This window comes from Vidua chalybeata, chromosome 3 (assembly GCF_026979565.1).
Source record: "Vidua chalybeata isolate OUT-0048 chromosome 3, bVidCha1 merged haplotype, whole genome shotgun sequence".
Taxonomy (NCBI): domain Eukaryota; kingdom Metazoa; phylum Chordata; class Aves; order Passeriformes; family Viduidae; genus Vidua; species Vidua chalybeata.
In genome coordinates, this window is record NC_071532.1 from 110354643 (window position 1) to 110370416 (window position 15774).

Here is a 15774-nt window from a genome sequence, read left to right on the forward strand (position 1 = left end):
AGCGAAAAGCAGAGAAAAAAGAGAGGAAAGCAGAGCCAGCAAAGCATGCAGCCAGCAGCAAGCCAAAGCAGCAAGCAAGCTAAGCGGCAAGCCAGCAGCCAGCCGGGGGGGGGGGGGAAGGAAGACAAAACAAACTGAGGACAGGGAACAAAAACCACGATTGGGATAATGAGCATGAAAATGTCCTGTCCCCACGACAACGACAAACCCAGGATCCATCTGCATAGGATTTTATTAAAGGAGGCATCACCCACAACTGACAATAGTTGAAAAAAATATTCTTAACAACCTTTTTTTTTTTTTTTTTTTTTTGTCCTGAATAGGTAATTATAGGTAATTTAACAGCCACAGTGCTCAAGTGTCATGAGGGAAGTCTCTGCCCAGAAGTCAAACTTCCAACTGGTAGAAAAAGGCAGATATTTTTGTACCACATCAAGTTGGTTTAATACAGAAAAAAAAAATTACATAATTACAAGAGAAGTTAATGTGGAAGACATGGGGGGAAAAATATACAGATCATTGGTGAGATTGAAAATGAGAATTTCAAACAGGACACAGACCTTGCAGACACATTTAACAACATTCCCTGAATGTCACCACAGTTTCCTGCAGACCACTCTCTATAGGAACATGATTCATTTCAGATTTTTAAAAAATGAAGTTGCTTAAATGGCTGCTCCTAAATGAGGCCAGTAACATCTTGGCAGGAGGTTTGAATTTCACCTTTGCCATGACACCTGTTGCAAGGCTTTTGTGTAATTCCACCACCAAGGACAGTGTTTCAGAAGAAAGAACATTCCTGCTCCTCACTCTTACTGACTCCAATTAAACTGGAGCTGGGATGAGGGTGAGGGGATCAGACCCCAGGACTCTGAGTGAGATAAGGACATGGAGTGAGACCCATCAACAACTCTTTATTTTACACTTCCCAAAGGTGGAACAGAGGCACTGAGGAGTGGACAAGACACTTCAGCTCCTTTCCAGCTCTTCATCTGCTGGCTCCAGGTCCCTGAGAGAAAATCCAGTCTGGATCCCATCCTTTCAGGCAGAGAACAAAGCCCAGCCAGTCTCTCCTCACAGAGTGTGAAGGGAGGGCCGACTTCACTGGCCCATTGGGTCAAAAATTACACTTGAGCTACATGAGAGTTACAAAGTGGCCAAAGTTTAAAAACCTGTCCATTCAGCAATGTAAACAATATAAAAATGTTTCAATAACAGCCACGACCCTTGAGCTTAAATACCTGGGAAATTCCTACTTTGCCCACAGTTGAAAGGATAAAATACATACAAAACCAAGAGATACAAGTGTAACAAATGCTTCAAATAACTGGGTTTCACCACAGAATCTTCATTGGAAGGCTACTTTTGTGAGGAAACATATTCCCTGCAGGAGAACTCCTGCGCAAAGAGACAAAAGTCTGATCATGGCAGGGTTACAGAGAACACAACAGACTCACAACCACCAAAGCACTGTCACAGAAAACAGAGCAAACAAGTTGTAGGCAAAAAAAAAAAAAAATACTTGAATGTTTTTACCTACACACACCACTGGAGTATACAAAACAAAAGCCAAAAAACAAAACAAAACAAAAACAAAAAAAAAAACCACAAAACAAAACAAAAAAAAAAAAATATGAGAGCTTCCTGTAGGGAATTTCCAGTCATTTTGAAAATGAAAGGTATTTTTTCTTTGAAAAAAAATGAAGTCCAAAGATCCCAGAGGCTGTTTCTCAGCTAGAGTAGCTGATAGCTCAGACTCACATCCATGGAAACTGGTATTTTACCTACAATGACTTTCCTGTCTCTCCAGTTTGTCATTTCCTGAAGTGTCCTAAGTAGCTTTTGAACTGACACCTCTTCCTCTCACATATCTACTAAAACTCCCTTGTTCATCCCAGAATCTCCTGTGCATGAAACTCAGTGAGCAGAACAGCCCTTAGCTGTAGCTAGAAGATGGTTTCAGCTTCTGGATCCCTCTCTGAAGAACAAAAGGGTATGAGTTACATATAAACAGCATCTACAAACACAGTACACGTGGAAAATGGGGTGAACAGGAAAGATTTCCAAGGCTGACCTGACTCTACAGTAAGGCTCCATCCTCAGCCCACCTTTAAAACTTGTTCCAGGCAATGTGACACTGTGCAGGGACTCCAAACAAGTGGGAGAACCACAAGTACTACTAAAAACTCCAGCCAGAGGCTTGGCCTCCTTGAAATCCCACCCAGCCTCACATCCATGGAACAGCTCTTCAGATTTCAGCTCTCCCTCCAAGGCTGACTGAAGGCAGCAGCACTTGCAGAGAACAGGACAGAGCTTTGCTTGTAAACTCTGTTTTTTTAAAGCATGATGAGAATTCAAGTCCTATTCCACTTCACATTTATAAGCAGCATCATAAGAATGATATTCTGTATGCCCTAGATACAGAAAAGTGTATGCTTAGACAGCACTAAAGAGAGATGTAAATAGGAGCTACCAAGCAAAGTTTGATTTCAAACTAGAATTGCAACAACCTCCTGCAATTTGGAAACATGAAACAGCTTTTCTGAAGTCTCTTTTGTAAGCAAAGAGTAAAAAGGATCTTGCTACAACCTAACATCCTCCACCAGGAAAAAGCAAAACCTACTGTTAACTTTTTGGGATATGCCTGAAAGGCCAGGTTGGACAATGCTATCCCACGCTGTTCGCCAAGGAAGAGGCAGGAATGATTGGAGAGCCATAGGCCAGGAGTAAGCGCTATTTTGGTGGTTTTCCCTAAGTGTGAAAGTTCAAGAACTCCGTGATTGTCAGCAGTGCTGTGTTTGGGGACAGCACCCAGTGCTGTTGTTTATCTAAAGGACATTCCAGCTACAGGACATTTCTGCCCAACTCTGTCACTACTTACAAAAATTAGTAACTGACATGCTTTAAGACTCAGAAAATTAGAAAGTAAAATTCAGCCACTTCTTCCTGGTCCTCTGTGGAAATCGGGAAACATCTGAAAGCATTTCAGTTAGCTTGGGCAATCCTAGAGTCAGACCCAAGGTAGCTGAACATCGTGGTCACCAGCTCGGGGAGGTCATAATCGTGTTTCCAACCCCAGTCCCTGCGGGCGTTGCTGTCATCGAAGTTCATGGGCCAGCTGTCAGCTGCAGGGAAAAAAAAGAAAAAATAACCAAGAAAGGTGAGGCTGAGGAAAAATCTCTCTGAACTTTGAGATGTTTCATCATTACTAAAGCTGAATTTTGATCCATAAGATTTGAACTGCACAGGAGCAATTTGTCAGTTCTTAAAAAGGAGACTTTATTTTGCCCTGATGATGTTTTTTCTTACCTGCTACCAGGGAAGATACTAACCTATGGCCTGCCTGACTTGATCCACATTGTAGGTCATCTGGAGCTCAGGGACATACTTCTGCACCTCCTGGGCCAGCTCCTCAGGAGTGAAGCTCATGGCACTGATGTTGTAGGTCCTCATGGTCAGGGCTTCTGCAGGGGCCTCCATGACCTCTAGTGTGGCCTTCAGGCAGTCATCGATGTACATCATGGGCAGCCGGGTGTCCGGCCTCAGGTAACACTTGAATTTGCCAGTCTTTATGGCATCATGGAAAATCTGGACAGCATAATCTGGGGAAGAGAATAAGGGATGTGTATGATCTGTGTTGTGCACTTCATGACAGTCAACAAACCTCAGACCAACCCCAAAGTCTCCTGTCTCAAATTTGGCAGCAGAACTGTGTGATATTCATCATGAAATCACAGAGTGGTTTGGGTTGGAAAGGAGCTTAAAGACCATCCAGTTCCAATCCCCTGCCATGGGAAGGGATGCCACTCACTATCCCAGGTTGCTTCAAGCCCTCCAATCTTGGGCACTTCCAGGGATGGGGCAGCCACAGCTTCTCTGGGCAGCCTGTGTCAGGGGCTCACCACCTTCACAGGGAAGAATTTCTTCCCAATATCCCATCCATCCCTGCCCTCAGGCAGTGGGAAGCCATTCCCCCTTGTCCTGTCATTCTATGTCCTTGTGAAAAGTCCTCCCCAGCCCTCTTGTCATGCACCAGTCACTCACCAGTTGTTCCCCCTCCAGGCTGGGAATCAGCAGAGATAATCCCTGGATACCTGAGGCAGCGGAAGTCCAGGCCATAGCGGTAGTGGTAGTACTGGGGAGAGGGGCAGAAACACAGAGTTACACACCAAGAGTTGGTGACACACCCCCTGGTTTCAGAGGAAAAATCTGACACAGGATGAACCTTCAGCTGTCCCAGGACAGGGATGAAAGGAAAGGAATTACTGAACAATCCCCCTTCCCTGCCTGGCAGCTGATCTCCCTGCTTGCCCTTTTCCAGCTCACATCCACATCGGTAGGTTTTTGATCTTTGACATGGATTGTCATGCTACTCATATAGGGTCTACAATGTTCAGAAACTGAACATTCCCAAGTCTGTGAGATTCCCCAGGATAATACAGTCCTCAGACCTACATGAGGAAACTGTATAAAAATATGTTGTTTACAAATAACTACAAAGCCAAAGGAGAAGCTGTGCATGTGCAGACTCCCAAGACTTTGACTTTAAAGTCTTTTTTTGTAGAAGAGGAGCAAAAAGTCTTCACTGTATACCTACCATCACAAGGCTTTGTGCACTGTCCTTTCTGCAGTGCCATTCACATTGGCACAGAGGCCAAAGCCATAAAAAGCAGGGAAAGAAATGACACTGAAAGTCAGCTGTTTGCCAAAACACCAAAATAGCTTCCCACGCTTTGTGCTTTTCCCAACAAAACTCAGGATATTTGACCTTCAGAGCTGTCTCAGACTATTGCTGAGTAGTAAAGTCTGAAGGAAGGAAAAATGGGGGCAAGAATGAGTGAAGAATCTTACAAAAGCAATGAAGTTCTAATCATAGACTCATGGAATGGCTTGGGTTGGAAGAGACCTTAAAGAACATTCCAACCCCTGCCAAGGACAGGACACCTTCCACTTTCCCAGTTTGCTCCAAGCCCTGTCCAGCCTGGCCTTGGACACTTCCAGGGATCCAGGGGCAGCCACAGCTTCTTTGGGAAACCTGTTTCAGTGAAGTTCTACCAGACCTTTTAGGAAATTAATAAAATAAAAAATTCTCACTTCTCCCATGAGCTCAGCGTGGACCTTGGAGACTCCATAGATTGTCCTTGGTCTCTGAATGCAGAGATCAGGAGTTGGATCTCGAGGAGAGGTGGGTCCAAAGGCTCCAATGGTGCTTGGAACAAAGAGCCTCAAATTATGCTCAGCTGCAATATCCAGAACATTGTGTAAACCTGGGAAAAAAGCCACAAAACAACAGGATTTATCAGAATACTTCTGCTTTCTCAAGCCATTGTGAGAATTATAGAATATTCTCAGCTGGAACACACCCATCAAGATCACCCAGTCCAACCCCTGGCCCTGCACAGACCCACCAACAATCCCACCCTGTGCATCCCTGAGAGCATTGTCCAAACACTCCTGGAGCTCTGTAGAAGCCTTGGGAATGTCACCATTCCCTAGAGAGCTGTTCCAGTGCCCGACACCCTCTGGGGAAGAACCTTTCCCTGATCTCCAACCCAAAGCTGCCCTGACAGAGCTTTAAGCACTCAAAACCCAGCACACACCAGTGATATTGACAGCTCTGGCCAAGGGCACGTTGGCCTCTCCCACGACGCTGAGCAGGGCGCTGTAGTGGAACAGCCACGTGATGCGGTTGTTCACCACGATCTCCCGCAGGTTCTTGTAGTCCAAGATATCCGCGAAGATGAAAGGACCTGGAGGAGATGGAAGCAGTGGGAAATTGGATGTCAGGAATGGATGGAAGGAAGGTTCTGCATGAAGCTCAGGCTGCTGTTTCTACCACCTAAATACATCAATAAACAGCGATGTTGAGGAAAAAATTTCGCAAGTTTCCAGTGAGAATCAAAGAGTCTTAAATCCTACTCTATATCCACCTCATTATAAAAATTCCATGAGCATGTAAAAACAAAGCACAAGTTTCATTTCCAACTTCCTCCCTCCAAAAGAATAAAAGCACCTCTTTTTATAGCAGGGGCACAAGGTGCCTCAAATAGTTATTGGAGTCTGGAAAGTGGCACAGCAGCAGTGAAAAAAATGCAAAGAGATATATTTAGGAAGAGGGAATAAGAGAAGAAACCAGCATCTTGGCAAGATTTGAAAGCAGGGAGGCATTATGCAGAAGGTTTGAACAGCAGCTTGTCAGTGTAATCCACTTATCACTTTGATAATTAGTTTATGAACATCAGAGGTAAAGTCAAGAGGTTTTTTTACCATGTGCTTCCCCAGTCACTTACCACTATAAAAAACATTATCTGCAGGCTTTCTAATGTCAGACAAGATCACGTTGTTCTTTCCAAAGCGTTTCCTGTGTAAAAATACCCACAGGGAACAGTGAGTCCACAGCTTTTTGAGATAATCCATCAGTCGCTATTTTGTTTTGCAGGAGCGAAAGCAGAGGAACAGTATTTTCCACAATAAAATCAGTTACTGCACTAAACAAAAAAAAAAAAACCAAAAAAAAAAAAAAAACAAAAACAAAAAACAAAAACCCAAGTATCCTTTAAATATCAACACAGCATCTTAAAAAATTATCAAATACTTCTAGTAGCAGTCAAGGTCTGCATAAGGATAGAAAATTTTTTTAGAAAGTCAAAATATGTTGGGAAAAGAGACTTTCCTACCCTTTTCTTAGTGAAAATTGTACCCAGGAAGAGTTTACTCCCCTGCAGACAAAAAAAAGCCACTGGGATTGTTGTAACTGCAGCTACTTTTATATCAAGGAAGCAAATAGAAGAGAGAAATTGTGACCTTGTGCTAATCAACACAAGGCTGTTGAAGAGAGCAGATCTGGGGGCACTGAAGCACATTCTGGCCTCCCATTATTTGAAAAATTTTTAAATATACCATAGAAAGGGTAAAAAATGTTCGAACTGCCACAGTGTTGAGTGCAGTGAGTCTGCTCACTTTTAGTCTTGGTCTAAATTCCCTCCAGCAAAGACTGTGAGCAAATGATAAACTGGAGCTGAGCTGGATATGGACAGGGACATGGATCAGGGAGGGCTCTAGGAGCATTTCACACTTCTTGAAAAGATGTCATAAAAAAGGAGGTAACTGTGCTTGAGGTGGGGGAAGAGGAGAAGGAAGAAGAAGGAAAACTCTGAGAGTTCAGACTCTGAATACTACCATTTAACTGGAAGCAAACAACTCAGCAGACAGTCCCTCAGACAAAATCCTGCTATTTTGGGAATCATGACCAATGGACACAGAAAAATTACATCAGGAACCCACAGCAAGCACAGGAGGGACAAATAAAATGATGGTGAAAATTTAATTATAGAATCATTAAGAATCATTAAGGAAAAGACCTTCAAGATCATCAAGTCCAGCCATTAACGTTATTTACAAAGCCAAGAGGCAAAACCAGCATTTGTAACATAGGATTTCTTTTATAAACAACTTTCCAGACAATTATTGCTCTTGGAAGTGATGGCTAAAGCTGGAATTCCTCACTCACAGCAAGCCAGGGAATGGTGACCCACCTCAGCAGCTTTGCAAGTCCCACCCCGAGCTGGCCAAGACCACCTAAGAGAGAAAAATAAGAGGAAAATGGGGAGTCACAATGCAGAATTCCATTATTATCTGTATCTCATAAAGAATTAGTACGACTTTCTCAGCGAGTCAGGAAGCTTCTACATTTTTTTCTCAAGACACTGGTTTTAGAAGAGTTCTGGAATTAAAATAGGAAAGCTCACAAGGGATTCTGATCTTACTGCCCAATGGGAAAGATCATCCCAATTCCAGGATACTTGGGGTATTTTTGCTTCCAGAACTGTGCGCTTTGGGGAGGGAGGAGAGCAGCGGGAAAGCTCAGCTGAGAAGCAGGAAGGCAGCTGTGCCAGGAGTGCTGACCTGTGATTAGCACCCGGGGATGATCCGACTCGGAGAACGTCACCGAGTGGAAGCTGGCGTCGGAGGCCACCTGGCGTGGGGACACCCCGATGGCCCGGACGGGCACGAGGGACACCCCACAGCCACAGCCAGAGCTCTGCAGCAGCTGGCTGGCAGCTCTGCCCAGGTTCCTGAGGACTGGCATCTTCCCCCTTCAGGTGTGCTGCGAGGAGAGAGACAAAAGATGAGTCAGGAGTGATTCAACCCCATTAAACGGCTTTTAAAACGTTCCACCAGAAAACTCTGCAGGGATCCAGAGGAATCTGATGCCATCTGAGGGCTGGAGGATTGTGCCAAGCAAGGGCTGAAAGCAGCCTGGGATGTAACATGAGCAGAAGTAATGTATTCCCTGGAGTGAGCTCAGGAAAATATCCACAGTCCAGAAAAACGGACAGGGAGAACACTTTAAAGCTCAAGTTTAAACTTTTTTTTTTAAAACTTCATTTGAAACTCTGATTTTAAGCATAAATACAGAATAAAACAAAGCTGCTGTGATGCCACGTTTGGAGTGGAAGTTTTGCAGGCTGCTGTGAATAAGCAAAACTCCTCAGGATTGCATCAGCAAGAGCAGCTGAGCAAAGGAGGCAGCAGGAAATATCTTGGAAAAAAGGGAGATTTACTCTGATTTAACACTCAGGGAGGATGATACCCAGAAAGCAAACAGAGGAGTGGCAGGGCTTAGCCAGGCCTCTCCTGGCATTAGGAAAATATCCTAATTATTTCATATAATTATAATTTATTCTGTGCTGCATTCAAGTTTGGGTTCTTTCTCTCCAAATCTTTCATCTTGCAGAAGGAAATGCAAAGCACCCCAAATAAATGACACCTGCAGCCACAACTGGTTGTTTCTGTGGTGCAAATTTAATTCTCTCAACGAAATTCCTCCAGGCACAACCAGTCATTTTTTCCTTATCCCCTCTGAACAATTTTTAACTGTTTCCCAAGGATCTAGAATATGTAAATTCCCAGACAAAAGCATATTTCAAACTTGCCTGATGAGGTTACCCTGTCAAATCCTTTATTGGGGCATATATAAAAAGGAGAGTCAGGTAGATGGAAGCTCTCCACAAGAAATTGCAGCAGTTCATTGCTGCAGATGAATTCCAGTTGCACAAAACAAGTGATTAATGTGGGTGTTCCTCTCACTTCTCAGGTCACCTGACTGAAAATGTTCTGGTACTTGAGGGAGTTCTGCTATTTAAATACAGATTTGCTAAACTGCCTATTGTCTAGTAAGACAGCCCCATAAAATTGCATTATTAAAAAAATACATTTAAACTGATCAAAAAGACTCAGTCTGAGACATCCAGGGAGGTGATGGGAGTGCCCATCCTTGGAAATATCCAAATTCCATCTGGACACAGACCCAGGCACCAGCTCTCATGATAATCCCTTCCTATTTCAGCATCGGAGAATAAAATATTCCAGCACTGAGAGAGACTCACTGGTTTGTGTGACAAAAAATTTCCACTCCAAGTATCTGAAAAGGCATTTTGAGCTTTGCAAAGTACAAACAAAAGTTGGCTGCAACTAAAATTGGTTTCCCAATGACTGGACTGGTTTTTCCAAACATACCTAGACTGAAACCACAAAGGCTTAAGCTGAGAATTTACTCGCAGGTCTGACTCAGAACAGTAAATGCACTTTATACCAGGCACTGAAACAGCCAGGCAGCAGAGCTGCTGCAAAAACCTCCACTGATGGCATTTATTTCTATTTCAAATATAAAGGGGGAAAAAAGCAGGTGTGACAGGCTACTGAAGTTGCCATAAATGCACAGATATATAATGAAATCAATACTATGCCTTAAAAACACTTCCCCAAATAGCTGAAGTCAGCCCCACACAGTGATTAACTTGCAAAAGCAACTCATACAGGAAAGAGTTCCCATTCTCCTAGATCCAAGTTTTCCATCTTAAATAACTTCCAGGAGTTATCAACAGCTCTGAACACACACACACGAAAAATTAATTTAACTGATGTAAAATAATTTATATTTTTATAGGCTTCCCTTTTTACTATCCCAAAGGGGAATACTTCTGGTCTGTTGGGAACCGAAGAGAAAAAAATTACCCAAATAATATATAGATACAATTTATAGTGGAAAGTGTCCTTGCCCATGAAACAGGATGAGCTTTAAGGTCCCTTCCAACTCAAGCCATTCCATGATTCCACAATGTATTTTCAAACCCCCTCCCACATCCCCTTCTGAATAGTTTCTCAGTCCCTGATCTCATTTATCAACTCAAACTGATATTACAAAGTGTCAGCAAAATGAGGAAGTTTTATCTTGAAACATCAAAGTTATTTCCCCCACTCCAGTATTTTAAACCAACAACCAAAGCTAATTTCAAGGATTAGGCAATGGAATTCAGCTGGAATTTTCCCTCTCCTGTACTCACCTGGGCCTCAGCTGGTGATAAGGCAGAAGCAGAGCAGAGGAGGCAATTTATAGGACACTGCCTCTTTGGAAAGCCAATCAAAACCTGGCAGAGAGTAGGAGTTGTCCCACACCTTAAGGGAAAAAAAAAAAAAAAAAAAAAAAAAGGGAAAAAAGTGTGTCTGAGAGCAGCAGCAGCCAGGGATTTCACTGTTCTCTCCTGCTTGATTTTGAAATGCCTGGAAGTTTGGGATAGGCAGGGAAAGGGCTCTGAAGGTGCACAAGCAGCTCCTCCAAGTCCCAGAACCAGCCAGCCTCGGGTCATGGCTGAAGGACAGAGTTTAAATTAATTAGTGGCAGTGCAAAAGATTAGTAGAAAGCAAACACGTGTTCCAATGAACAATAATCTGCCTGGGATAGCAGGAGATTGCTGGGGTTTATAAGATGATTAAAGCACTGGGAAAGGGAAAAGAGGGAATAAAGGAAAGGGAAAAAAAAAAGACATTCATAAAATGACATTTAGTGAGTGAACTGCCAGCTGCTGATTCTCTGCGAGGTTTCCAAGGTGTTACATAAGCAGCAACACCTGTTGCTCACATAAAAGTCAAAAATGTTTATGGAAACCAGCAGCTCTTGTAAATTAGTTATTAATAGAACGTCACATTGGTAAGAAAGATAAGAAAGTCATGGGCTTTGTCTGGATAGTCCCAATGCAAGCTTCAAAGAAAATGGGAGGGAGGAAGAGAGAGGTCAAACCAAACCCCAGAGCTCCCACAGGATTTCTGGGGCTGCACCACTGCTGGGATGCCACGGGATGCCCCTCCAGGGAGCTAAACCAAAGAATCCATAACTTTCTTCTTCTGAAGAAAATTAAGGGACTCTGCAGGGCACAGGATCTCACAGATTCCCAGCCACATCCTTGGGAACATGGTCCACACCAACGCACTGAGCTCCAAGTTCTCAACTCCCAGCTGGCTCCAAACCCCACGGTTTCAGCATTGGGAAGCTGCTGTAATTTTCCCAACTGTATCAAGAGCTTGAGGAGAAAGACAGCACCTTCCTTGGGCATCCAGGAGATGAAGCACAAGCCACTCTGCCCATGGGAAAGCCTCTGTGGTGCCCAAGTGCAGCCAAGTGGAAACTCCATCAGATCCCTGCATTTGGGAGCACTCAAGCTGCAAGAACTAAGGGATGCTCTCAGCTCAGCCCCAGCCACTGCTGCCTGGATAGCTGGACACAAATGCATCTCACATCCCCTGCTGGCTCTCTGCTTCTGAGAGCCCCTCAAACTGGGACGCTGCGTCCCTGCTGGTGTCCCCTGGCAGGGGGGATGTGCCAGGGTGTCCAGGCTGGAGCTGTTCCCTCTGGCAGGGAGCTGTTGGCCAAGCTCAGCTGGAATAACCTTCACACACACACACACACACACACACAGCTCCTGTCCCAGGGGTGACGCACGGCCAGGGATGAGGCCGAGCCCCTCGCAGAGCCTGCCAAGAGGAGACGTCAGCCCGAGCTGTGAGGAACCCGCTGGTAACCTGACCTCAGCCACCAAAAGTAAACAAAAAAAAAAAAAAAAAAAAAAAAAAAAAAAAGGGAGATTACACAGCTGCTGAACCGTGTGAAAGTCCTGGAAGAGGTAAGGATGATTGGTCCAGAACATCCAATATATCCTGGGCAGAGTGGGCAGCAGGGAGAGGGGGATTCTGCCCCTCTCAGGTGAGACCCCACCTGCAGAGCTGCCTCCAGATGTGGGATCCAACAGCAGAAGGAGCGGGGCTGCTGGAGCAAATCCAGAGGAGGCCACGGAGATGCTTCAAGGGCTGGAGCCCCTCTGCACTGGAGCCAGGCTGGGAGAGCTGGGGGTGTTCCTCTGGAGAAGGGGAAGGCTCCAGGAATACCTCAGAGCCCCTTCCAGAGCCTAAAGGGGCTCCAGGAGAGGTGGAGAGGGACTTTGGATGGAGGGACAGGACAAGGGGTAGCGGCTTTAAGCGTCAAAAGCCCGTAGGTTTAAATGGGCTGTTGGGAAGGAATGCTTGGCTATGAGCATGGAGAGGACCTGGCACAGCTTGCCAGAGAAGCTGTGGATGCCCCTGGACCCCTGGAATTGTCCAAGGCCAGGCTGGACGGGACTTGGAGCAACCGGGGATAGTGTAAGGTGTCCGTGCCCACGGCACAGGTTGGAACAGGAGGAGCTTTAAAGTCCCTTCCACCGCAAACCATTCGCCGATTCCCTGGCACTTCACCCGGCACGGCCTCCGCTGATGAAACCAAGGGGCCGGTGCGGGTGATGGGCACGAACAAAACCCGCCCGCCCGCAGCGAGTCTGCGGTGAGGCACCAAAGTGCCACGAGCACCGAACCGCTCCCGGCCCCGAAGCGTCCCCAAAGGGTCCCCAAAGGAGGGGACCGCGCGGTGCCGGGGAAAGCCACCCCTCCCCCACCCCATTCATTCGGTCGCGCCGGGAGCGGGGCGGCCCCGCGATCCCAAATCGCCCAAAACCAGTCCCCCAAAGCCCCGCAGCCCCCGCTCCGCTCCGGCCCCGCGCTCACCCCGCTCCTGCCGCGCTCCCGCCGCCGCCCCGTCCCTCAGCCGGGGCCGCTCGCGCTGGGGCCTGACGTCAGCGGCGGCCGCCCAGGGGATTGGGCGGTGACGTCACACGGGCGTGATGTCACGCGCCGCGAGGGGCGCGGCGGCCCCGCAGGAGCTGAGGGCGGGCGGCGCCCGGCCAGGGGCACACCGCGATCCGGGGAGCGTGAGGGACAAGGGGCATTACAGCTCATCCCATCCCACCCCCGACATGGGCAGGGACACCTTCCTCTTGCTCCGAGCCCTGCCCAACCTAGCCTGGAACACTGCCAGGGATAAGGCAGCCACAGCTTCTCTGGGAAACCTGTGCCAAGGCCTCACCACCGTCACAGGGAACAATTCCTTCCCATATCCCATCTAACCCTGCCCTCTGGCAGTGGGAAGCTCCCTGGCGCTCCATGCTCTTGTTCCAAGTCTCTCTCCAGCTCTCCTGTTGGTCAGCACTCACCGACCGAGCTGTAGTACAACAACACAGCACTGGTCAGAGAATCCCAGAATCTCGAATTCCCAGAGTCCCAGGATGGGTCAGGTTGGAAGGGTCAACTGGAGGTCATCTGGTCCCAGCTCCCTGCTCAAGAAGGGTCATGCCAGAGCACAGGATTGTGTCCAGACAGTTCTGGAACATCCCCAGTGAGAGACTCCACAGCCTCTCTGGACAATCTGTTCAGTGCTCGGTCACTGCACAGGAAATTTCTTCATGTCCAGGTGGAACTCACTGGGATCAGTTGCTGCCCGTTCCTCTGGTGCCATTGCTGGGTCCCTGGAGCAGAGCCTGGGCCCTGCTCTGACCCTCCCTGCACACAGGGACACCCAGGGCTGAAGGTCCCTCTCAGCTCTGTCTCCTCTGGAGGCTGAACAGCCACAGCTCCCTCAGCCTTTCCTGCTAAGGGAGATGCTCCCATCACCATCTTTCCATTACACCGGTGCAATTGTCTCCCCTAGGCTGTACCACCAGCTCCTTGACTGCCCAGACATCAGAGAGGGATGTAGTACCCAAATGATCTTTGAGTTGCTAACAATCACCTCTGCATCCTTCAAATTTCCTCTTCATCCTTCCAGTGGCTGTTCTACACGAACAGCTGCTAAAACTCACCCTCCCTTGCTTAGACTCTGGTTTTTCGTGTTCCTTCCCTTACTGAGGTCACAGTGGCTGGGCAGGACCTGTTAGGTTTTACACTGTTTCCTGAAAGTTCAACAGAAGGAGATATTTCCTCCTTTCCCATCAACGTCAGTGCCTCACGTATATGGCCAAGTCCTAAATGGCTTCAGCCCAGCAGAAGGAGCCACCTGGTTGATCTTAGGTGCAGAAACCACCATTTGCTCAGCCAAGAGGCTCTTTGTTGTGACAGGGACTGTGGGAATCATCGTGTTTGTGCTCTCTGCACAGCTGAGTTGTGGCACTGTGCCTCAGAGCTGGAGATCCACCCTCCTATCAGCACCCACACTCACAGCTGCTCATCGAACTCCTGGGCAGCCTTTATCGTATCACAGGACAGAGCCTGCTGGCTGATTGTGTGCAGGAGATGGGCGTAGCTGTTCTGAGAAGAAAACTCACCCTATCAATAAGTTTCTTTAAGTAGGAGGTCATGAAGAGAATAAAGTTGGTGGAGCTGCATATCCACAGCAAGGACCTCACTGGGGTGAGGCTGATGCCCAGATTCTGCTGGACCCCACAAGGTAAAACTAAAATAGCCTTAGAAAGGGAAAATTCTCTTGATATCAGGTATATTGAACTGGAATAGGATGGCACTCTTCATTGGATACATTTCTTTTTATGCTGTTTGGGAACTTGACAATTCTCCAGAGGCCAAGAGTGCTGGAATGAGCACATTCTTCTTGAATAAAGAGAAGCTGAATGTCTGGTGGGTTATGAACCCAGGTTCAGCATTTCTGGGTCTCAAACACAGCAATGTGCCCTGTGTGGTGACAAATGCAGTCCTACATTTTACCATGTCATTCAGAGCTATTTCTGCTGAGGTTTTAGAGCTGTGCTTCTTGCTTGCAAATTCTACTTTTTCATTTTTCCTTTCTGGGGAATTATTCTTCATTTGAAGTCCCTGCAGCTCCAACTGGCAGCCTGTGTCTGCCTCTGGATCCCTGGAAATGTCCAAGGCTGGGCTGGACAGGACTTGGAGCAACCTGGGGTAGTGGAAAGTGTCCCTGCTCATGGCAGTGTGCTGGAACTGGATGACCTTTAATGTCCTTTCCATCCCAAGGAAGATGGAGGCAGCAAGTTGCAAATTTCCCAGCCAAGAATCCTTCCAAAGAGGAGCCTTACTTGGTCCAAACTGCAGAAATCCAGAAACACGTCATGGTTTAGTGTAGTCCAGGCACTGCCCGATTTCTTAAACATCCTGTAAAGCTGCAAGGAGCAGGAAGTTCTTAAGGGAGTTCTTAATGAGCAGCCAGGAGGGATTAGAGGGCCTGGAGCAGTTTGTGCAAAGTATTTGGAGTTAAATCTGATCCCACGTCACACTTTCTAAATCTCCAATCAGAGTCCTTGTGTGATGGGGTTTTGCAGCCTCAGAAGCAGGGCTTGGTATGGGAATCCCACTCCTAAATCAAGGATAGAATCATAGAACCTTGGGGTTATTAGAGTTGGAAGGGCACATCCAGATTCTCCTGCTGTTTCTGGCTGAGGGAGTGGATGACTTCTGACAGCAGAAGGAGCTGCCCACAGGGGAGGCTTGTGCATTGCTGCCCTTCTCAGGGGAGCCCTGGGAGGGTGTGTGGCAGTGGGATGTCCTCTGAAGGACAAAGTGACAAACTGCTGGCAAGCAGAATTCCATGTTTGATGGACCAGTGATTTGATGTCTCAATTTGATCCAGCACCTCTTCAGGCTGAAGCTGATCAAATCTTCCTT

The 15774-nt window shown here is 46.8% G+C and overlaps 1 protein-coding gene across 2 annotated transcripts; it reads right to left on the reverse strand.

Annotated features, from left to right (window-relative positions):
• Nucleotides 1–214: 214 nt before the first annotated feature.
• Nucleotides 215–12926, reverse strand: LOC128785037 (L-threonine 3-dehydrogenase, mitochondrial-like). Of its 2 annotated transcripts, none has more exons than XM_053937126.1 (10): nucleotides 12874–12926; nucleotides 10347–10458; nucleotides 7906–8107; nucleotides 7536–7578; nucleotides 6291–6361; nucleotides 5601–5750; nucleotides 5095–5267; nucleotides 4045–4135; nucleotides 3333–3602; nucleotides 215–3125 (listed from the first exon to the last, which is right to left on the reverse strand). In XM_053937126.1, the coding sequence occupies exons 3-10, from the start codon at nucleotides 8087–8089 to the stop codon at nucleotides 2986–2988; spliced, it is 1122 nt and encodes a 373-aa protein (XP_053793101.1). In that variant the 5' UTR covers nucleotides 8090–8107; nucleotides 10347–10458; nucleotides 12874–12926; the 3' UTR covers nucleotides 215–2985. The 2 variants fall into 2 exon arrangements, with proteins under 2 accessions (XP_053793101.1, XP_053793100.1); XM_053937125.1 differs by lacking the exon at nucleotides 12874–12926 and adding an exon at nucleotides 11381–11736.
• Nucleotides 12927–15774: the final 2848 nt, after the last annotated feature.